General features: G+C 32.6%; 1 protein-coding gene across 2 annotated transcripts in view; it reads right to left on the bottom strand.

Annotated features, from left to right (window-relative positions):
• Positions 1-8,565: 8,565 nt before the first annotated feature.
• Positions 8,566-25,707, bottom strand: part of LOC111059113 (protein FAM214A) — a 45,969-nt gene continuing 28,827 nt past the window's right edge. For both annotated transcript variants that reach the window (XM_022346733.2, XM_039442715.1), the window contains exons 8-13: positions 23,350-23,878; positions 20,925-21,118; positions 18,794-18,942; positions 16,842-17,014; positions 15,260-15,498; positions 8,566-12,827 (exon numbers count right to left, since the gene is read on the bottom strand). In XM_022346733.2, coding sequence (XP_022202425.2) covers positions 12,665-12,827; positions 15,260-15,498; positions 16,842-17,014; positions 18,794-18,942; positions 20,925-21,118; positions 23,350-23,878 — 1,447 coding nt within the window. In that variant the 3' untranslated portion in view covers positions 8,566-12,664. The remainder of the gene's footprint in view (positions 12,828-15,259; positions 15,499-16,841; positions 17,015-18,793; positions 18,943-20,924; positions 21,119-23,349; positions 23,879-25,707) is intronic.

Here is a 25,707-nt window from a genome sequence, read left to right as displayed (position 1 = left end):
CGAAGTCATCCAGGAGCAACACCTGGGTATCAATCACCCACCTCTGAAGCTACTCAGGATGTACGTGATATTGTAAAGGAACAGGTATACTAGAACGCTCATTTACAGACTTTCAAACACGGTTCACTTCCTTGATTCGCGAACACTTTGCGACCATTACCATTAAAATATATTCTAAGTTCGTTATTGATGTAACTAAAACTGATGAGCAACAAGAGATTATTGCACAACACCATGTAGGCAAAACATGCCATCGAGGTATTAATGAAAATCTTGCAAAACTTAAACAGAAATACTACTGGCCATGCATGATTGATGATGTTAAACTTTTCATAAACCAATGTACTACCTGTGCACAAACTAAATACGAACGCCACCCAATTAAAGAGAAGTATCAAATAACACCTACGCCAATGGATGAGAATTTGATAACCACAGTTTCAAACAGCTTCTTCATCGTTATGATATTGAACTCCATCTTACAACACCCGGTCACCCAGACTCTCAAGGCCTAATTGAACGCACTCATTCTACCCTAGGAGGAATACTCAACACAGTACTCCTTGAGAAACCTAATATTAAAACAGACGAAGCGTTACTGATTGCAGTGACAGCCTATAATAATTCTCTCAATTCCACCCATAGTATGACACCTTTCGAAATGACGTTTGGTCACGTAAAACCAGCGCCAACCCCTATTGCAAATGACATACTCGAAGAACAAGTCTACTCTCATTTTGACAAATTGAAAACACTCCACAAATTGATTAGAGATAGAGTAGTTTCGGAAAAAACAAATAGAACTAATAGACTAAATGAATCCAAAAAAAAAACAAAAAAAAACAAATAGAACTAATACACTAAATGAATCTAAATGAAGAAACAACCGATTTGCCAACCACTGTCTTCATCAAGTCAACTCATAATAGAAAAGAAAAACCGAAATATTTCGAAGCTAAGGTGACAGGCCCAAGACAGGCGAATTGTATGTTCTAGACGATTGTGTTTTAATCTCTAATACTAGGTATTGTAATAAGCTTGATAGGTTAGATGATCCATGTATTTTAGATTTATTTAGTAATAATGAATTGAAAAATTGTGAATTAATCTCTTTGCCAGCGACTTGTGGTTTTGTAAAATATATTGATAGCATTAGTAGTTACTTAATCTATAAGAGCAATAATGTACGATTGTGTTAATGGTAGTGAACAATTGATTAATTTGCATAGTACTTCACTCTTACTTGTTACGTTAAATGAAAAAATGTGTGGCTTCAATACTCCAACAGTTCACAAGGACACTTCACCACTTGTTATTTCAAAATTTCCGGCTCACCTGAAACAACTTGATGTTAAATTCGATACAGTTCATTTAGCGAACCTAGGAGATAAACATTTAGACATACTTGAACCAATCATGATTGATGATTCAAATAAATTTTATGTTGTTGTAGGATTAATCTTATCTGTAACAATTGTAATAGTTTTATTGCTTCTCTATTTGAAGAAATCCAGAAATCATAGTAATGTAATTGTACAATCTGTTCCACTTAAAAATTTGCCAAGTCGATTAGTCATACCAACTGGACTTTATACCTTTCCGGGACGTAAAGGACTTGGGGAGGGAGGAGTTGGATTATAACTTTCTATATACTCAGTTCAATGATTAATCAACATATAAAGCTAAATTGGTCTAATCAGTTGTTATTGTTTATTGTGTAATGTCTAATCTAGCTTTCCCTAATACTATCTTTCTATGTACTTAGTCCAATCCATTACTAAATTGGTTTAATCAGTTGTTATTGTTTATTGTATGATTTCTAATCTAGCTTCCCCCAATGTTATCAATGTAACTGTTTCATATAAATACGGTATTAAAATCAATGTAAGCAGTCTTAAGCAATATTCTGTATTATGTAGTTGTAGTGTACAGGCTCGGCCTGAATAAAGTCTTTTTAAAAAACGCACAGTGTGCTCCTGCACCCTTAACTCGTGACGTCATCACGAGTGGCGTCATTTCGCTCTCACTAGCAGTCGACATTACGTTCCCTGACTGTAGGAGCAAATTTCAAATTCACTACAGTGTCCTAAGGAAGCTTCAATTAAAACACTACATAACGTTGTATTAGACCTATGACAACGTACTACGCTGCCTACTTACTGAGATACAGATTTCTATATTCATAGTGATGTGGATCGGGAATATTCCCAGTGGGAAGGAACTTATGATTTGGCAATATTTCCGGGAATGGTTTGAAAGTGCCATATTTTGTTTTTTTTTGCATATATCTCGAACAATATGCGCCTTTCGGAAATTTTTGTCGAACACAATCATAATATTAAAGCTCACAAATTATCCTACAAGTTTCATTTCCAACATTTTTCCATATCTCTAATAGTTTTCTAGGTATGAGCTCTCTAAGGTATCACATTTTGAAAAAACCCTTCTGGCTCCGATTTTTTCATCTTTTTGGCCTTATAACTTTTTAACACCTATTCATTGAAAAAATCCGTGCTAATTATGGGTTCATAGAGCATTATATTCTTCTCTTCCATTTCATCTATGGTCTCATTATTTTACGCATCTCCCAACGATTGTTGCAGCCGTTATAGTGTTGAGTGTGAAATCTTCAGTTTAAAAACAATAGATCAATTGTCAGGGAAATTAGGAGGGAATGTTTGGAACACAATATTTGACTTCGCAGCTTTGTTTAAACTAGTTAGAAGGTGAACATTTAAAAGTCCTCATCCCTTCTAGTTGAGCTTAAGGGATGAGGGTAGTTTAAAAGTTGCATTTTTTCATTTCTGGCTGACACGCATGTAACTGGGAAACAATGCATTTCAGCGACATGGCTAACTAAGTAAAAATGAAGCTAGATAAATTTTCTAAAAGTTTTGTACAGTAGAGTTTTGTGATAACTTCTGTAGTTTTTGAGATATTCACTTTTAAAAGTGTAAAATCTTTGAAAAGACAGTTATTCTTCCAACTTTTTGCACTTTCAGGGCTTATATTACTCAACAACAATGCATCGAAAAAATGTAATTTTTTACAACTTTCAAAAACAACTTAATTCTTCCAACTTTTTGCACTTTCAGGGCTTATTACTCAACAACAATGCATCGAAAAAATGTAATTTTTCACAACTTTCGAAAACAACTTAATTCTTCCAACTTTTTGCACTTTCAGGGCTTATTACTCAACAACAATGCATCGAAAAATGTAATTTTTCACACAGGGGGTAGGAGTGAGGACTTTTAATATGATTACTCCCTTACTATCCTTAAAAGAAGAGCTACGGGGTCAAAAATTGTGTTCCAAAATTTTCCCTCTATAATCTATCATTGACTGGACTATAGGAGTATTTAAAAAAACAGTGAGTTGTAGAGCATTCAATTCTCTTCAATTTAATGTATTATTTCATCATTTTATATTTTCCATCAATGTTTATAGCAGTTTTAGTGTTGAGTTTGGCCAATTTTTATAGCAGTTTTAGTGTTGAGTGTGGTAGGAGTGAGGACTTCTTATATGCTTACCCCCTCACTATCCTTAAAAGGACTGCGAGGTCAAAAAATGGGTTCCAAACTTTTCCCTCTATATCGTTTTGAGCATTCGTTGCCTGGACTAGTATCTTATTACAAGTCAAGTGAGCCTCGATGACGAAAGGTTGTGAGTTGTGGATTTATTTTCTTTTTAATATTGTATTAAACTCGAGTATGCTCCTTGTTTTAGTTTAGCCTATTTTGCTGTATTTTATAATTTCTAACTTTTGGATTTATATTCTACTCTAATCTTTATCTATGAGGTCAATTATTTTTGTGCGGAAAAATTGAATAAAATCATGCAATGAAAGTTAAATTACACTCAATACTTTGTTGACTTTATTTACCTGATGTACAGGCATTTATTAGTAAGTAAAAAAATCTTATTCAACTTGTAAGAGATGAAAGTAGCATGATAATAGTGGTGCAATTGAATGATTTATTGAGTGCTCATTTCTCCTTTCAGTCTATGATCAGTCTATGAAGTATGAACTTCAAATTACTGTTTTCTTCAAACTTACTGCAATTTATAAGTTATTCATCCTTATATTTCCTACATAAATCTGTTGTATAAAAGGTGATTGAGACCTTGTGTAACAAAAAACGTCTGTTTCGGTCATTTTTTATGAAAGAAATCATAAATTTCCTTAAGTTCCCATAAATTCCCGGGAATTTATGATTTTTGGGAATATTTCCCTTAAATTCCCTGGGAATATTTCCCCGATCTTAAATTCCCGGGAATTTTATATCACTATAGGTATTGTAGGAAGTGGGGGTTAGTGATGAATAGAGGGAAATCTCTAACCTACAATTCCATTCTAATTTATATTTAAAAATTGGGCTAGAACCATGATTGTACGATCAATCATTCATTAAGAATCATCTTCAATGAATGATCACTGTCAAAATGGTTGCAGCAACATAAATTGTCTCATTCATTTATTCTAATGTTTTGATTTTTCATTTCTGAATTTGTTTTAATGAACGAGACAATGTGGGTGATAGATATATATTTTCAGACTGAAAGAGTCAATATGAGCTAATAATCGAAAAGTTGGCTTTATGATTCAGAGGCCGGGTTCATATCCCGGCTCGGGCAAGATATTTATCTCTGGCCACTCCCGTGTTTCGGATGGACACGTTAACCGTCGGTCCCGGCTGCCTAAAAAGCAGTCGTTAAGTCATGTCCGAGGCCCTGAAATTGATCAGTTGCGACCTGAAAACTCTGACACCAGACCTGAGCCAGCCAGGTCACACGATATTATTATAATCGAAAAGTTGATGGGTTGGTGTAGATTTGACAAGCCAGGGGATTCCCGGTCGTTAAGCGGTTCAACATACTGTCAGAGCTGGAAATTCCATGTATTCATGATTTCAAAATTCGTCACAAGTCGAAATATTCAAAGGAACACTTTTAGAGTTGGATAGGAAGGAATGGTCGTTATAAAGCAGATGGTCATCGAAAAGTGTATAATACCGCTATTTAATACCGAAAGTATTATACCGTTCTTCTACAGAAAGGGAGCGGGACAAAATATGTGAATATCAGTGATGACGTCACTACGTAAACAGTTAACGAGTGTATGAGAGCCATGTATCACTTGACCGCTGGGCGCAATCCGTGTATGTCCGTTCCTGAGTGGTATGAGGGAGGAACAGAGATGGAAACAAACAGAGGGAGACAAAGTGATGAGAGCCAGAATAATGGGGCAGCAGAGCCCTGGCTGATGATTGACAGCTGCCTATTGTCTATGGGGCTGAGTCACCTAATCTGTTTACAACTCTAGAGGCTCCTATAGATAGGGAGTGAGAGCGATAGCAACAGATGTGAGAGAGTGTGTCAGTGATGTGAGACAGATACAAAATAACAACAGGAGTAATCAGGAACACATTCTTCACACCTGTCGGAGGGTCACTAGACTTTGTTTGCCTGCTTATTGTTTCCATATATCAAAAAGCACCAATCGTTAATTTCGAGATATTTAACTTTTTGAAATATTATAATAATCTACTCGACTCACTGAGTCCATAGAAGTTTGAATTTTGTTTCTACGAACAAAAATAATAAAATTTTTTATACTATGTATACTACCTTAGTATAATAATAATGTCTCTGGTCGAGGGTACAACACGACCAGAGGAGTTTATTCAAATTATAGGCATGATTAAAAAAGCATATAAGGTACAATTATTTACAAAGTATTAATAAAATTGGTTGATTACTTGCTGATCTAAGAAAATGTGGCCCCCACTATATATGAATATGTGTCGGGACTCGGGATGCCACTAATTTTGCTATTGTTTAAGATTTTATGCCAAAAGTTAAAAATTCTAATAAAGATACATTTTGCGAGTCATTAGAAGTTCATAAAAACCACATTTCTATACACAAATTTAAAAAAGAAAATTGATAGCCTAAGATGTAGAAATTTTATAAAAATTTAACATAAAAAACATTTATAATACTCATGGGAAAAAATCATTATAATGAAGAAAATGAGAATGAAACAGTATGGAAAATTTTTCATAGAACTAATTATTGTTCTCCATGATTGATTCTATTGGACATGAGCCACTTTTTTGTTTTCGATTTGAATGAATTGATTAGTATACAGGTAGACGGACCGTCCTTTTACTCATACACACAAAAGGAGACCGCGCTGTGTGTGTGAGTAGTAGGAGAGTCGGCTTAATCTTTCAGTGCTCATCGCAGTCTGGACAGAGTATAGTAAGGCCCTTTGCACACTGGGCCACCATGGAGGCGCTTCCACGGAAGCTTCCATGGAAGCGCCACCATCAAAATTTGATAGCATTTACTCATACACACAAAAGGAGACCGCGCTTGTGTATGTAAGTAGTAGGAGAGTCGGCTCAGAGTGCTCAGAGTGCTCAGTCGGCTCAGAGAGAGTGGCACTACAGCCACTAACACGTAGCTACCACTTGACTCATCACTCCAGTTCACTAGTTAATTCATGATCAGTTGAAGAATGGACGTGGAAGAAGCAGGACTATTGGCATATGTTGAATAATATAATGAATAATGCTCAAGAAAAGTGGTTATATAACTTACCAAATTCATTTTCTGTGAGTTTATATTTTCCAATGAAAAGATTTACCAGCTTCCTCCAAGAATTTTCCTCCACACATCTCGGTCTGCATATAATTTTGAAGACAAGTTCCATATAGCTGGTCTGCTTTCAACTTTAAGAATGAACCTTTCTGTATCAAATTGACTATTCATTACGACAACTATACTGAACTCGATTTGAATTGAAACTGAACTGGACATGATTTTCTGGTGGCTGGTAGCTGGTGGCTCTAGTGTGCAATGACATATACTCAATGGTATGACGTGGTGGCGCGACAAAATCTGCGGCTCGAGCCACCACATTCCTGGAAGCTCGGCTGGTGGCTCTAGTGTGCACTGACAGATAAGAGACAATGCTACCACGTGGAAGCGCTTCCATGGTGGCCCAGTGTGCAAAGGGCCTAAGGTTGAGGAGAAGTGTTGAAAGTTAGAGAAAAAGTGTTAAGAAGGGAGAGTTTTTGGTATAGAGAATGGATGAGATGGGCCAAGGAATTTGACTGTAACCTGGTGAGACGTCTTAAGACTGAATGGAGAAATGAATTAGTTTATTCTATAAGACGTACCAAATCTTTAGAAGTTCTTACACCATAGTGACATCTTTGTAACGGTCCAAACACGAACCTCCATCTGAGTTAGTTTGTTTTGATTGTTGACTAGTAGGTAACCCGTGCTCTGCAAGGGTCTAATTAAAAACTTGACCAGCTCCCACTTCAATTCCATTCTGATTCTTTTCGACTCCAACCCCTTCATTTTATCAGGTGAGGCATTTTAGAGATGAATGCCTAAACTTTTAACCCCCTTAGCATATAGAAGAATTCAAAATAAGCCTATAACCATCCTCGGTAAATTAAGAATCCATATTCAAAATTTCAAGTTAATCTGTCCAGTAGTTCAGACTCCTAATGATGCGTCATTCATTCATGAATTTCCTATCCCGTACGGTACGTGTAAAAGCCAATCCTTACCTTCATTATATTATAGATGACTATTAGAAATCTTTCATAGATTATGCTCAAGTTGTCTCATTATTTAAAAACTTTCTGTGTTGCGGTAGATAAGTATCCTTATTGAATGAAATTGAATTGATAAAATCACTTGTCAAGACCACTAATTTATTAAAACAATTTGAGATACTAGTTTCGGTTGTTACAGAGTTACCTACCTCCAATAAACTGAAACATTGGGCAGCAGAATATTTAGTGTGGGTGGGAAAAGCTCCATGATTGGCCATGAGCGGTTGACCAATTAAGTTGAACACGACTGTCATTGGCCGAGACTAGACACGCCCAAGTATTTCATATATGGTCATTAGAACCGTTAAACAACAATAACAAATTAAAGAGAGATTCGGTCACCAACAGAAACAACTGGATAATATCAGAAAGAATGGAAGAATATGGGTGGAATTTCAAAAATCATTAAACACGACAATACAAGAAAGTGAATAATTTTTGTATTTTCGTGTTTGAGCATGAAGGATGTATTCAACGAATTTAATAGATTCATATTGAACGTTGAATGTAGTAATGAAATATACTCTTTCATTATAGATAATCATTATTTTTCAAGTTATTAGATTTTAGGAGTTTCAAAAGAATGAAAGAATTCATATTATATTATGCAATTATTGTGCATAACAATTTAAAGCATATGAACCAGATGCTCTGTTCTGTGAACAGTAGACCTAGAGTGGCAGTAACATAATACATTATTATGATCAAAATAAATGAAAACCAAAATGTATGTTGATGCTGTGACGTCATAACATACGTGACTTCATGCATACAGACCTCACTACGCTCGGTGAATATTACGTTTCCACTTTGTGCTGAGGTTCAAGGCAGTTTTTATTGTGGTCGCTGAATGATGTCTTTCCAAGGTTTTCTGATAAAAAAACGAAATAATATGGATAGATGGGGCAAAGGAAACATCATCCAGTCAACTTGGAACAAACTTTAATTACATCCAACAAATAAAACACGATATCTCTTTCCATTAAAATAAAATAAAAATATAGTTCTGATAAGCAACTAAAATTAAGTTTTAGATTTCACTAACTCAAAAGTATCACTAACAAAATTCATTGCAATATAATATTTAGATGATCAATTTTAAATAAAACTTGAAAGCCTGGTAGTTAAAATAAAGTAATGTTCTTCAATCTGAACCTAAACTTAAACTAACTCAAGATATAAAACTTTGTCTCCGCACTCTTCGAAATTAATGAGTACCTCACCTCCTTCTGTAGATTACTTTCCGCTACGAAAAAGTTATCAAATTTGAAAGTAGAGAATTTGAAATCAAAACTAAACTTTAACTAGCGTTATCGTTATTTTTGCTTGTTTATTACATACTTTTATGATAATAATAAAAACAATCAAGTGAGTTTAACTACAGAATGGAGGCATGAAGGTGGGTTCTAACATATCAGTAAACAGCAAACGTGTATGGTACAGTTGAAATATTATTGCCACAAGTTCAAATGGGGCTTTTCATGCTCATTCAGCCGGGCTGAGTGTGAAAAGACCCATTAGAACTCACAGGGATTATACTTTTGGGACATGTCCACTGGTACTGATAAGTGGGGATCCAGCTTTAGGCTCAGGAAAAATCACATTCTGCTATCGTAGCTATAGTTAGTTTACCAACAAATAAGCTCTGAGCAAAATCGGGTTGTCAACAATTCGTGCAGTTAGTCATATTTCCATAAAAGTATAGTCTAATATAATAAGATCGAATAATCATTATACAAATATATAATATCCGATTGTAATCCTGTCTCGATTGTAAATCCATCATTTCTTTTAATTGTCATTCCTTTTTTATTGTACTGTTATGCCGTCAGATATGTCATTAAGGCTATGCAAAGGCTAAAAATAAACTTTCTACTGGTGATATTTATCAAAGTTTTTCGATTTGTATATCATCAAGCTATCAAAATGAAAAAGTTTTCTCAGGAAAAGTTTACTTTTTGAGATATGAGCGCCTAAAGTTTAAATTTTTGGGACAGAACATTTCAAATGTGGTAAGAGATAAAACCATGAGATCTAGAGGATGGATTCTTCATGGTATTGTTAATCTAGTAAAACAAAAATTTTATGAAAATATTAATTTTTGAGAAAGTTATTCAATTTACTAAAAATGACCAAAAATAACTTTCAGTTGAGTTATTTTTGGTAAATTGAATAACTTTCTCAAAAATCCATATTTTCATAAAATTTTTATTTTACTACATCAACAATATTATGAAGAATTCAGCCTCCAAATCTCATGGATTTATCTCTTATCGAATTTGAAATGTTATGTCCCAAAAATTTAAACTTTGGGCGCTCATATCTCAAAAAGTAATGATCGAAAAAAATATATTTTCCCGAGAAAACTTTTTCATTTTGATAGCTTGATGACATACAAATCGAAAAACTTTGATAAATATCACCAGTAGAAAGTTTATTTTTAGCCTTTGCATAGCCTTAAGTCTTTTTGTCTGTGTGCCTTTCTATGTTTATATCAAATAAATAAATAAATCTTCAATATTGATTGTGAATAGTAGTGAAGACTGATTTGGGCGTAATGCCTGTAGTCTTCCTTGATCTTGCAATAAATAAATAAATACATAAATAAATTGATAAATATATTGAATAGCCAGAGGTCATTTGCTGGTAAATTATCTATGGTGACTACTCTGCCATGTACAATAGAAATAAAACTACAGTCACCTTTAATTTTTAAAATAGATTAACTCACCACCTTATTACATCCATAATTTATCCTGCTTTTCAAATACATTGCGAATCGGAGTGGAGACTAATAGAATAACTTTTCTAGAACATATTAAGAAAGTAAGAAGTCACAAGAATAATGAATATTTTAACAAACTTAGTATTTATATAAACGAAAAGTTTCAAGAGAAGGAGGTGATTAATAATACAGAGAACTTTCAAAATAAATTACACAAGATATCTTCTATATTAGAACTATAACAATACACTGAATCGATGTGATGTATCTTCAATTCTACACAGTTTACAACATTTAATAGAATTTTCAACGGTCATGATGTATCACAGAACATTTATCAGGGAACAAATTCTTGATTGCGAAACAGTTAGCAATAATTCTTCACTCCACTAGAAATAAATATAAGTTAATTTGTCAACAGATTTGTCAATTTGTCAATTAGGTTTAGGAAATTTCAAGATAATTTGGAGGTTCTACAATACAGGAACAACTGCCTATTAGATCACCGTACTTTGCATGTCACGCCCGACACCACCACTGTCTCTTACCTGCACCACTGTCTACATATTTTTTTTAACGTGGCACTAGGTAATGAATAGAAAATAAAAGAAATCATTCTAACGTAAATTATCCATCTAGGACTGTAAATAAACTCGGTTCATTAATTTCGTGATAAAATTGACAGAGGTTAGTAGCACAGTGTTATCAAAAGTAAACTTTACATTTATTTAAAAGCGGATTTTTCGCGCTGCGATAAATATGTTTGAACGATTGTAACACTTTATAGTTTTTTACAACAGCTAACCATCAATAATACACTTTTCATTTGACAACGACATCAATTATAGGCCTAAGCTATACATTTTTAATACATTGAATAGAAACCTAGTTTACAGGTTTTGATCATTCTGATCGCAAAAAAAGTTTTCAACTTCTTAACTTCTTAATTTTACGAGGAACACTACTACATATAGCAGAAAAACTAAATGATGAAGGAATTTTCTCAACTAAACAATTGATACTGGAGTAGAATGTAGAGAAACTAGAATGTTAATCTGAGATATGAACAAATTTCAACGAGTTGCCTCAACTATTTTGCGATAGTGGCTTATGAAAGCTAATACAGAAAAATATGCAAGCACAATTCCTCCATTTTTCCAATAACTTCGGAGTGAAATAGAATAAGCACATTGTTGCTAAATTAGAACCAAAAAAGGCAACGATAACTCAATTTTAACAAAGGTACATGAAATTAATGCTATTGCTAGTTCACCAGCAGATTGGCTCCGCGCAAAATTGGATCTCCCAAAAGTGCGTGCAGTTATATACCCAAAAAAATATAATCTACTACAACAATAGGATAGAAAAATTTTTAAATAAATGATGATTTCATCGATCATTAATAAAATTAACAGTATTATGAAAATATCATCGTGAGAATTATATTATATTAATATTATCTGAGATGATATTCTCATAATGCAATTAATTCCGTAAGATGTCATATAATTTGGTTGGGTAGCATGTGATCCGTCTTTTTGTGATTGGTGTTCTAATTTTATATTATTTTCTATTATTATTTAATCAATCATTTCCCTTCATTTTTGGTTTTACACACACGTTCTTTCTCTCTTCATTTTTTCTTCCTTTTTCTTTTTTATTTTTATCTATTATTATTGATTCTATTATGTTCAATGATTATTCTTATAATAAATTATTATTGGCTATGATTACTTCTGTGATTATTTGTATTCTTTTATATTAATTGTATTATTATTTCTTTTATTTTTCTATCTTCTTGTATTTCAAATTGTTCAATGTGTAGAGAATATTGTATTGTGTGAAGGAGGCGAAATGGGTTTTAGCCTGTTGTCTCCTTTAATAAAAATTATTATTATTAATTCAATAATCAGATCTGCGCATGCGCAGTATAAATCACCTGCTGGTAAACTAGCTAAAAGGAATCCTTACATTTTAGTATGAATACTATACACGGCAACCTTTATACTGACTCTGACTTCAACAGAAATATTTGACACAAATTAAATAAAACTTTAAATCCTATTAACAAACTTTTTTTCAATAATGCATCAGAAACTAAATAGAACCAGATTATACAAAGCTAACTTAAGGAAGCTTTATATAGCAATATGTATTACATGAATGAAGCATTGGTTGATTTACAATGGGTCCATCTATAACCATCACAACATCTATCTTACGAAAATAAAATTTACGAGTTATAATTTTGGAATTAATCCTGATTCACTCATAGATATGAGTTGGTTAAATTTTTTCTTCACTTCCGGGAAGAAAATTTAGGATTTTGAGGAGCGTGAGTGAATGATCTTAATTCATAAGCCATTTCAAATCCGTTCGCCGTATCCATATCAGATTTTCTGAATATTATCATTCTAATATCGGAGTGTAGTGAAATCCTTCCTGATTTTGAGCTTGAGAATCTGAAAAATATACAGCAATCTATTTCATATGTGAAGTCGAGCATGCGAAAATACAATAGGCCTAAGAATTTATCATTCATCTAAATATATTTCGTTGCATGTGGCAGGCAGTATGAAATGTAACAATTCCTATATAAGTAGTAACAACATTTCCAAAAAGAGTGTATAATCATATATATGTTCAGATATAAATGCAGGAAGTAGGCCTAACCAATGCTACTTTTGTCATTTGCAAAAATTGTCACTTGTAATTGGCCAAAACTCCTATTTCTTAATTCTATCTGAAATAGTCCAAATACTAAGTTATGTCCAAAATTACTGAGGAGTTTATTTCTACAATAAAATATTGAGCGTATTTATTTATATGGGAACATACATTTTATTTAAACAAAAACACATTATCTATCATTACGAAGATGACTTTATGTTGAAATACATTGTGAATTTGTGATGAGCTGGCCAATATGGCATTATTGGGTCTGTGAAGAATAGAAAATGGCAACGACTTATTTGCTAATAAACTATGTTGTATCTCAATAAAAATGAGTGACATAAAATTTATTTTCATTTTCTCACAGTGAAACCTTGAGCTTAAATTATGCCAGTACTTCATACTGTAGACATAGACCTAACAGAAAAGTGAAATAACAAATATATTGAGGACACAGTGAATGGAAATTAATGTGAACTGTGAACTGTTGAAATAAATAAAAAATCACAAACGAAGCTACTTTTTCGAATATGATTGTAGTGAAAGTTATGAGATGGTATTCAATATCATTACGTGTACATAATCCTCAGTATAAAAAATATATTATTCAATATATAAATAATATAATATTGAATTTATTAAATAATAAATATTATTCAATAGCAATAACAAATTTCAAGTTGCGACCTGAAAATTCTGACACCAGACCTGAGCCAGCCAGGTCACTCGATATTATTATTATTATTTCAAGTTTAGTTTATTTAGGTCCACGCACAGGTTTTACCTTTTAGGCTACATATAGATGGACATAAAAAATATACTGCAGTTTTGGGAGTATTTTTATATATTTAATAGTATTTTTCTTGTGTTATTTTTAAATGTTATAATATTATATTATTATAATTGTGTATTTTTTTTGAGAAATAAATTTGAAATTTGAAAGTATTTATTATTGTATTGGCTAGATACTTCCTATTTATATATGACGATGAGTTTCAATTTATAATCAAATAAGAGGAGATATTAGGTTTAGGTATGTAAGGTACATGAGACTTATGTACTTCAAAATATGTGTTGTGTAACTGACATACGCTAAATTATAAATCAAAGGAGAAATATAATATAAAAGGACTTGAAGGGACCCTGAACGCTGAAATATGGAAGGAAGTAAATAAGACGAAACTCATCTCTATGGTCCTTTCGGCAGAATTATATGAAATATAAGGACCACTTTTTTCAATGAAACTGATTTCGAAGAGACCGTCATAGCTTGAGGCAAGGAGAAGTTCAATCAAAGGCTACGTTAAAGGCTATTTTCCAATATTTTAAATTGTAAAGAGCTGACAAACTCTAAATTAAATAAAAATCTCACTCTTAAAATTGAACGTTTCTTTACTCAATACTTAATTATTACTAACTGAACAAAAATTAGATAACAAACTTTTCTTTCAAGGGCTGCTAGGCAACGAAAATAAATTATACAGAGCCATGAATGAGATTCCCTTCACAAAATTAATTTTTTTTAATTAATATTTTTATAAAACTTTGTTTAACTCTTTTCTCGATTCATGTCCTCATCATCTCGATTTTTTACAGCTATACCTTGATAGAATGAGCCGAAATTTATCAGATTCCCTAAAAACAATAATTTTTTTGATGATTTATTGAAGTCCTAGTCTAATTAAAAATGGTCATCTTTGGGTTCACTCACTAAAAATTAGCGTGACATACGTTTACATGTCCATATGATGAATCGCATTTGTATATTGACCGTCTAACTTATGCCTAAATAGTGATTTGGTATTATTAGGAATATTCCTTGAAGCACTTCAAATCAATCCCTAATTGAATAGATTCACAGAAATGGAAGATAATCTATGAATCGTAACACAGAAACGTTGTAGTGCTAATAATTGAATTATTTAAATAAATAAATTCACATTTCTCAAACATTTACATGGCTGCTTTGCAAAATTTTAGTGAATATAGAGATAGTTGACCACATGATTCGACGAAACTTGCGTGAAACAATAATTAATATAGTGAGAAAAATACTCCAACTAATTGTTCAACCCAGTAATCTTAAATAAAGTGTCACTTGTTGGAGATAAAACATTTTAAATTATTGTTGGAGATAGAACATTTCAAATTATCGCTGGAGATAGAATATTTAAATTATCGTTGGACATAGTTGTTGAGATAGAGGTGAGATAGTACTCACCTTAAATGGATGAGGTAGCGTAAATACTTCTGTGCACACTCAATAGATTGAGCATCAGCTGACGCAGGCATGTAGAGCGTGCGTTGACGTAAGAAGGTACAAGAGTTGTTTGGCATGTCGGAGAGATCATACATTACTACAAACATTTTTATCACCGTTCCCAGAGGATTTAGCAGAGTCACTTGGATCGTTCCACTCCTGGGCACAGAGTATCCCTTTTTGCCCAGGTTGATATGACCCTGCAAGAGAATAATTCAAGTTTATAATCTACAAAATAAAAAAATATTATTCAGGCACGAACAAAAAAGGACACTGAGAAACAAAGAAAATGCACAGAGAAGAAAGTATGAACACTTTATAATGCTTCTGCAAAAAAATAATAATTCAAGTTTATCACTCAATCTACAAATAAATGATAGCAAAATGAAAATATAGTATTCAGGCACGAACAAAAAAGGACACTGAAAAGAAAAGAAAAGAAAAGACACAGAGAAGAAAGTATGAACACTTTATAATGCAGAAAAAAGATACACTATAAAAGTTTCCTCTTCTTTCGGAGGAGACGATAAGCCGTCGGTCCCGACTACCTAAGAAAGTAGTTGTCATCTTTCATCATCATCCCTCTCACTCATTACCCACGCACAAAGCTTATGTGGACTTCACACTCAGTATTATTATTAGGAATACATAAAAGTAAGATAATGAAAACGAACTGAATGGATATGTTGACATTATTTTCAGAAACAGATAGCGGTATGTACTATTCCACATTTATTATATCAGTGTGATACTAAATATGGGAAATTTTATACCACATACATGGCATTTTGACCATTAATTTTACAAAGAATTACATTTTCAAGATTTTTGGCCGTTGACGTCGAAGAGAAAATGAACCAAAAGAGATCATGATATAGCTGAATGATATTTATGTGAAATTTAAATATTTTAATAGTCTATTTGAGAAACATAAAAACATGATCCTTTATGAAGAAGTTGACATACAATTGAAGCCTATCTGGGATTGGAAATGATGACACGTGTAAACAGCTCATAAGAATGAAAACACTGGGATGTTAGAAATATCACTAATGCATAAATTTTATATATATAAATAAGTGATATTTGTGACAACATCCCAGTGTTTCCATTAATGATAGATATCACAACACCTCACCAGTAACAGTATCTGTAGTTCATAAGAAGTTGGAATACGTTACGGCCTTCAATCTCTAATTTGTAATACATCAATACATCAATGTAATACAATCTCTAAGAGTAAATTAACAGGACTCATTAATAAAAATTAAGTCCCCAGACTGTGTCTTTGTGGGGGATAATCACACTATTTCAATTGTAACTGCAGATGTATTTTATTTTGTGATTAAAGATTTTTTTGCTTAGGCCTAAAGATTGAAAAAGATGGGCCTTGTGGATTTTTATCACACAAAGTTTACATATATTTACAGCAAATTCAAAATTGAAAATGATGATCGTTGTAAAGATTCTCGACTATATAAGTTTCAAAAGAAATTTTCTGAGGTGAACGACAAAAAATGTCTACAAAGTTTTTGATTATTACCAAATATGGAGTTGAAACTTTGTCATTGTCTCCCAGAGTGTAGAAGAATACGGTAACAGGAAGAACAAGATGTGGAGGACAAAAGGATCCACTGGCGCTGAGATCTGCCGTAAATCCATGGACTGTGCTCACAGGCTCCAGACGCCCGTTTAATACCGATTCTTCAAAACTTCCTGAAATCGATCAACAACCGATTTAGAAAACTCCAATAACCGCAAGAAAATATTCACATCTCAATAGAGAGAAACCGTGTTTACTGAGCATCTACCAAATAGGTATAAGATAGATAGGTCTATCTTATAAATATCATATTTTCCAATGAAACAATTTAGGGTTGTGTGGCAGAGAGGATCTAAAGTCCTAACTGATCATCCGTGAGTTACATACCACGTCTTCATTTTTTCAATTTATACATTGCAATCTAGTCGAAAAAGACTAATGAGCAATTTTTTATAATATAATAAAGAGTTTAATTAATAAGATAGGTAGTTCTCATCAGGACAACTACTTCTCGCAACTAACTTAAAATTGGCAAATATTGAAAATAAAAATATAACTAAATTATCATGTATTACAGATACACATGCAGTCCTTCGTCATGATATAATGATTTGAATAGATATAAATAATCCTTAATACAATTTGTATTTTTATTTTTTAATATTTTATTAATTTTAAAGGGTACTATAATTCGATTTTGAATAATCCAGTTTACTAATTGTACAAAATAGGCCTATCCAATAGAATAGAATATTTAAATGAAACTGTACACAATAATCAACAGTAATTTCAATACGGATTGAATAATTTGAAATTATATGACACTAATATTAATTAATTGACGTGATTTGAAAAATAAGAATGATAACCGATTATTGAAATGGAATATGCTTTTATAATTAGTAGGAACGATAATATAAAGCGGTTCATATGACTAATTTTTCCAAGTCATAATCAGTAGTATAAAATGATAGAAGTGATACATCAGACCTCTAGAATACATGAAAATTGAAATGAAATTCCAATTATTTCAAATACCTATACAAGACAACTAAATATATTAAGTATGTTGGAAGCTTGAGTCACAAATGAGAAATCAAATAAACTGATGGATTTTCATCAGATATTTTTGGCGTGAAATCAAATCAATCAAAAATGGCCACTAAAACAAAATTATTTGATGCTAAGAGTGTGCTGGCAAATGTACGATTTAGGCTACAATTTCAAGATTGTTTATAACGATATTTTTATTCCATAAAAAAGTTAAAAGTTCAAAAGTTTTATTCCAACTTTCTCAAGAAAATAATTTTTCAAATGAATGATATTTGATTATGTGGACTGCAGGCCACTGCACTAATTGGCATATTGAAAGCGTAAATTACTCTCAGTTCTTAAATTGAACTATTAAGATGAAGTTGTTATCTAAGTTCGGTGATGTTTGAGAAGAATAAGACAGGATTAGATTAGATGTAGATTTTACAATACTTGCTGTCTCATACACTTTAACATGAAAATATAATAAAATAACAGTGTAGATAACTACAGTGTATTAACTGCACAACAATTATTAATAAATTTTAGTATGAAAATTCAATTCGAAATACGATTATATGCGTAATATCTACTTTAATCAGCGGAGTCTGAACAGATGACAGTCCATGGAAAATGATATTCAAGAATTTTTCCATTTGCGCTGAAGGGAGGAAAAGAAACCATCAACACCTTTATACATTTCACACCATTTTCCATTAATACTCTACAAATTAAGAAGTATTTTTTTCTCTTATTTTTTCTCTGCCTTCCATTAATACTCTACAAATGAAGAAGAAGTATTTTTTTGTCTTATTTTTTTCTCTGCCTATCATTTTGATTATGTACTTATTGTATGAATCGATAAAGAATAAAGAATAATAGGCTAATTAACATTGAATAGAAGTATATGAGTTACTGACCGAGCAACGATGACGGAATTTGTGAATGATGAGGCCATGAGGAATAAAACTGTTTATGGCTGAGACAACTGGGTGAGCAGGGAGACTTTATTTCTCCTTCGGTATCATCGCTGCCAACACTCAATCTGTCTGAAGGTTCATACAGAGCGCTAGAAAAAACACCAATCAACTTCAATTCAAAATTTGAAAAAAATCACAAACAAGAGAGGTACACTATTTAAAAAGCTAGACTCCATGTATGCATGTCTATTAAATTTAACCGTGATCAATTCCCAGTTACAAGTACACCTTTTAAATTTGAAGGTCCAATTCCTATAGTGAGGTCCACGTTATAATGACAGTGTACGATTGACAATAGTGTTGCTATCCTTGTCTATCATTCAACAAAGCGGATATCACTATCTCTTTCTCGATTTGCTCTGTTGCCAGATGGCTTTTAACAATGTAGAATTAATAATTAATTAACAAAATATTTCATCTTAATTAAGAAAATTCATTATGAAATTATTGAAAAATATAATTTCTTGCTTAAAAAAATATAATTTATTATTTTAAACGAGAATGAACAGTTAATATCACATCAATAAACCTGTATCAGCTACCGTCTATAGAAGGCATTGACAAGACAGAGGTTCGGCAACGTTGTTCTGCTATCTTTCTCCACTGCCATTATAACGTGGACCTCACTATAGGCAACGACCCTTCGATTCTAGCCACTAATCATCGACCGAGCGACTACAGCCGTCACTTATATTATACCTGTGACGACTACAGCCGTCACTTATATTATACCTGTGACGACTACAGCCGTCACTTATATTTTACCTGTGACGACTACAGCCGTCACTTATATTATACCTGTGACGACTACAGCTGTCACTTATATTATACCTGTGATGACTACAGCCGTCACTTATATTATACCTGTGACGACTACAGCTGTCACTTATATTATACCTGTGACGACTACAGCCGTCACTTATATTATACCTGTGACGACTACAGCCGTCACTTATATTATACCTGTGACGACTACAGCCGTCACTTATATTATAACTGAGACGACTACAGCCGTCACTTATATTATACCTGTGACGACTACAGCCGCTGGTGACTGAGCGGCTAGAATCGAGTTATCGCTTAGGAAACCGTGATTGTAATGACATAATGACATAAAAGCCTAAGGACCAGTTGCACAAAAGCCGGTTAAATTTGAATCGTGATTCATTTTTCAAGAACCAATCAGAGAAGCCTTCATTTCAATAAAATCTTCTCTGATTGAGACGAGACATTGTTTTTTGGAGTGTAGAGTATAAATCAAAATTCGGGGGAGGAGCAGTTTTGGGATGTGCATGTTGGTCCATCCCCAATCATTTTAATGAATTGTATTTTTGTGTATCAATAATAATTATGAATATAAACGCAACTATAGTGAGGTCCAAGTTATAATGGTAATGAAGAAAGATGGGAGAAAAACGTTGCGGAACCTCTGTCCTGTCAAGGCCTTCTATGACGGTAGCTGATACAGGTTCATTGATGTAATATTAGCTGTTCATTACCGTTTAAAATAATAAATTATATTTTATTAAGCAATAAATTATATTTTTTAATAATTAATTTACATAATTAAGATGAAATATTTTGTTAATTAATTATCAATTCTACATTGTTTGAACACGATCAGGCAACAGAGCAAAGCGAGAGAGAGATAGCGCTATCCGCTTTGTTGAATGAAAGACAAGGATTGCAATACATGCACTGATAGCAATTGCATGTACTGTACATCTTTTTTTTTAGTAACTTGCTTGATTGATTGTAAATTGTAGTGGAGACTGTTTTGGGCTTAATGCCTGTAGTCTTCTTTGTTCAGTAATAAATAAATAAATATCATTGCTAATCTAACACTGCCATTATAACGTGGACCTCACTATAGTTTCGAGCACTCATTTTGATTTTTTTACACTTGAAAATGGCATGTGTGCTCAAAAGTAGTTGTGTTTTTATGAAAAGTATGAAGAGGGTACTAGTAATTTCTATAATAATTGGAAGCATACATTGATTTTTAATTTTTATGTATGAATATATTTTCTCAAATGAATGACAGACAATAGGTTGATGAGAAACAACTAACCTGCTGATGGCTGATACGCAGTTGATAGAGCTGTCGAAGTCAAATCTCTGAGAGACTCTGCGGAGGGGTGCAGGACTCGAAGTGAGTGGAAGCCCTGTGCGACTATGAAATACCATCGATGCTGCCGAGTCCAAAGATTGTCGAAATTTTGCCTTATCGAGAGCTGTCGGCACGTTATATCTGGATGATTGTTCCTACATTTAAAAACATTTATTAATAACAATGTATAATGTAATGTAAAATGTGAATGTATTTTGTCAAAATAAGAATTAAAATTATAATTATTGAATTGAGCTATATGATATCCATAATATTGCATTTTTAACTCGATCCAATTAACAAATAAATATTGAAGTACCACAGATGAAAAATAATAATATCAAGAGACCTGGCTGGCTCAGGTCTGGTGTCAGAGTTTTCAGGTCGCAACTGATCAATTTTAGGGCCTCTGACATGATCTAACAATTGCTTTTTGGGCAGCCGGGACCGACGCCTTAACGTATCCATCCGAAACACGAGAGTGGCCACAGATAATTCAGTACAAGAGGAGAGATAATAAACTATTATGGATAATAGGATTTATTTAATTAGGATAATTATATTATCCTACTACTAGGATAATAAACTATTATGTGACAAAACATAAAAGGATAATGTATAATGTAATGAACATTGTAATAAATCTAAATATATTTTGTTAAAACATAATTATGTAATATTTAAAATACTTGAATATATAATACAAAACAACATGCTATCTTTAACATTATATTTCTCTTTCAATCCAAATGATGAATGAATAAATATTGCAATCACATAGACAATAATTCTCAATCCACTATAAGAGAAGAAATAATAACGGGTGTTTTGATTTTCAATGTTTATTATACTTAAAAGTAGCCCTAAATAAAATTAAGAGAATGCATTAAATATACTGTATATAGGTCGTCTATATTTAATTGTTGCTTACAACAATAAAACTCTTGACCTGCCGTATTTACTTGTTGATATTTTTATGAAAAATAGTAGATATCTTGAACCAGTGTAATTTCAAGCGATCAATTATGGTCGTTTAAAAAGTTATGTATTTCTTTACTGTACTTTTAAAATAGCTATATACTTCATTTTCTTATGGATACTAAAGAAAATTTAAGTTACATTTATACATGATTTCTTTGAGATTCATTTTTACGTAGTTTTATACTATATTTTTAATATTATACATCACCAAATATTATAATCTTTAATATAGGTGAATAAAAATAGAAATCTAAGTATCCTTTTTAAAATGATTTAGTCACAATTTTCGATTTTATGATGCCATTATCAAGTGATTGGAAAATAAATAAATTATTTATTTCGGCATCATATAGCCAAAACATTTTGTGACTAAATAATTTTAAAAATGGTACTTAGATTTCTATTTTATATTTATATTCAAGAGTAGCCGTAAGGAAAAAAGTCAATTATGAGATGTCAATGAGAGGAAAACTGATTGCTCTACTCAGTATATTATGATATTTTACCTTTTCAAATGCCAGTTGAGAGTAACAAATAGTCTATTAAAACACTGTTAAAAGTGTTAAAACAATATTAAAACACAAATACTGAATAATTATGCTGTTATAGGATTTCTTCATAATTATCATTTATGTGTATAATATCAGTATTTGATTCATAAGAGTGATAAGATAATTTTATGAATGCAGCTTGATGAAATATATTCATCATTCAATTCAATTTATTCATTCCTCTTAATAAAATAAATCAAAAATAAATGACAATTCTGTCAATTCGACATGATCTCATATTATAACAGTAATATTTTTGAAATAAGAAACTACTAAATAAGCTTGTTTTCATGGAAACATTTTAGGTCCATGTTTTCTTCCTCACAGAAGAAATAATCAAGATTATTTTTGTTCCTCGCACGATCACGAATCAAGCTTGATATAAATAGATTATACATTATATTGAGCTTGATTCCTGATCGTGAAACTTGCTGAGAGCATAATATGTTTACTTATTTATCTTGTTAATTTAATAAAAAAAATTATTACTATTAAATTTTATAAAACTTTAAAGTGGAAAAGCACTCACATTCTTTGATGTGGCATAATAATAATAGTGGAAACAAGATGGATAACCAACAACCATAAAATATATAAAAGTTTGAAAATCACTTCCTGGTGGTTCGAAACCCCCCTGAAGGTGTAGGTCCACTCATCTTTTATCATCAACCGTCTCATTACCCACGCACAAGCTTATAGCTCACGTGGGCATCATCCTCAGCGCTCAGCAAAAAATCACATTTTTTCGTAAAAGAATTTGGTTGGGAGAGTTTGAAAACTCTCGATGTCTGAAAATTAGCATGAAAATAATAAAAGAGAAATTATAACTGAATAGAAAGAAGATGTAAACTCACCTGGTTTTTCTTCTGCTTTATATTGAGATCATGTAGATATTCTTCGATTTCTTCTTCCTGCTCGCTGCAGGATTTAGACTTGCACTTGACTCGATTCTCATCGGGAATCGATTTTTTCTTCCAACACTTTCGAGTTCGATATCCTCCGGTATCTGGACACGAGACACTTTTCACACCAGATTTCGACTCCTCTATCGCGCAGCTTCTACAATCGACTTTGTTATCACTAAAAACTAAGGATTTCGAGGTCCGGAAATCGTCCTTCAACACTGAAGGATCGATTTTTTTCGAGTTGACACAACTGAGATCATTGAACGCATCGTGTTGTTTTTTGTCGGGCTCTTTTTCACAACTACTGGAATTTGTTTCTGATTTTTTGCTAGTTCTCAAGATGGCTGACAAAAGGAGATCGGCTTTTGCTGTTGCATCTTTGGGAAGCACTGGATGTTGTTTGTATTTGGCGACCGCTGGCTCTGCTCGAAAGTCTGGATTGTAGCTCAAATTATTGATGTTACTGGGCGTGCGAGTTCTGCAAAAAAACAAATCTTATTCGATCTATTTAACAATTTATTGGTACAACAATGCGGGAAAATCTGTCTATATAGACAACAATGTGTCTATCTCTGTGGAACTTTCACAGTCATATTTGTAGTCTTGTTTGAAATATTAAAGAATCGTATCAAATCAGATCAGATCAAATTTATTGATCTTCATATAACTTAATATAGGCTAAATAATTCACAAATATATGAAAAAAAATTCAGTTTCATACATTGTAAATTTATTAACACTAAATTTAGTAATATTAATACGCACAAATTAGATAATATTTAGAAAAAACATATCCACAAAGAATAATATTTTTCCTATTTTGACTAACATTTGTCAGTAATGGATCACAATTTGGAATGCCGAAAAATCAAGTGAATTTGTTGAATATGCACTGATATTGTCGAACTTCTCCATAATTGAAAAAACACCGTTTTTATTTAGTCTTATAAAATAAGTTCAATAAATATGGATTTGACTAAAATAAAACTGTGTTTTTTCAATTAAGTGAATTGTATTATTAACTAAAAAATAAAAGTTATATCTGGAGTTATATTATAAAGTTTTTCATCATGGAAAACAACATGCAATTCTTCAGATTTCATGCAATTTGAACTGAAACATATTCATCAAATATGTGTCAATCAATAAATAAATAACATTACAAGTCAGAACACTAAAATGTATTTGATGAATCTATCCATCTGTGTCTATCATTACTTATGTATTCAACAATGTTACACTTTGTTTGAGATAGGAATGAAACCCCCAATACATTTCACTAAGGACTATGGCACACTCGGCCAACATCATAGGGCGCGGATATCATAGAATCAAATGGGAGCATGTCACCTACGTTTCTGAAGCGCCGCAAGCAAACGCGCCACAAAAAGCGTGTTGGGAGGTGGGAGAGAACTCTGACTTCTTGATCCACCAGCTGGTGGCGCGACCAAGTTATCTCATTGAATTAAATGGAGTCTCATGTCCCAGTACGCTTCCAAAATCGCAAACACTAAGGCTCAACTCACACTTACGCGACTCAGGTCGAGAAGAGACTCGAATCTAGTCGAGAGCATGTGTTTTCAAATGGAGACACTCAGACCAGTCGACTCTAGTCTCCACGACTGTCACCATTTGAAAACACATGCCTTTGACTAGAGTCGGGTCTCTTCTCGACCTGAGTCGCCTAAGTGTGAGTTGAGCCTTAAGGTGCGTACAGATATACGCGCCGCGAACATGAGCAATTCACTTTTAATCAGCTGACTATATCTGTATTTTTACAGAAACGGTAAGATACAGATATAAAAAGCTTGGCATCAGCTAATTAAAAGTGAATTGCTCATGTTCGCGGCGCGTATATCTGTACGCACCTTTATAATACATCATATTCGTGATCTTTGATTGGTTGAAATATATAATTTTTCAACTTTATGATCCTACAGATATTTGTTCCACTTGGTGGCAATATAGGTGGAGTGTTCTAAATATTTTGCAAATCAGAATCGCGCGACTTGTGGAACGTCCAAGGTGGTCGAGTGTGCCATAGACCTAAGGAGCATACTGCACTCACTCAGATCACTCTAATCATCTAATAGCTCAGATTGAAAAAGTCATACTCTCGTTAGAAATATGAACGATTGCCGAAGTTTCACCTAAAAATTGTAATATTATGTTATGCAATATTTTTTTGCAATAGGCTTCAGCCAGGCAACACTTGTCTTGATAATAGAAAACAAATAAATAGAAATCGTTAATAAGAATGTATGTTACAAGCCGTATAAAAGCAGGCTATGATAATCGAAACTGGTA

Source organism: Nilaparvata lugens, chromosome X (assembly GCF_014356525.2).
Source record: "Nilaparvata lugens isolate BPH chromosome X, ASM1435652v1, whole genome shotgun sequence".
NCBI lineage: Eukaryota > Metazoa > Arthropoda > Insecta > Hemiptera > Delphacidae > Nilaparvata > Nilaparvata lugens.
The sequence above is the reverse complement of the archived record's forward strand: the minus strand, read 5'-3'. Positions and strand labels throughout refer to the sequence as shown.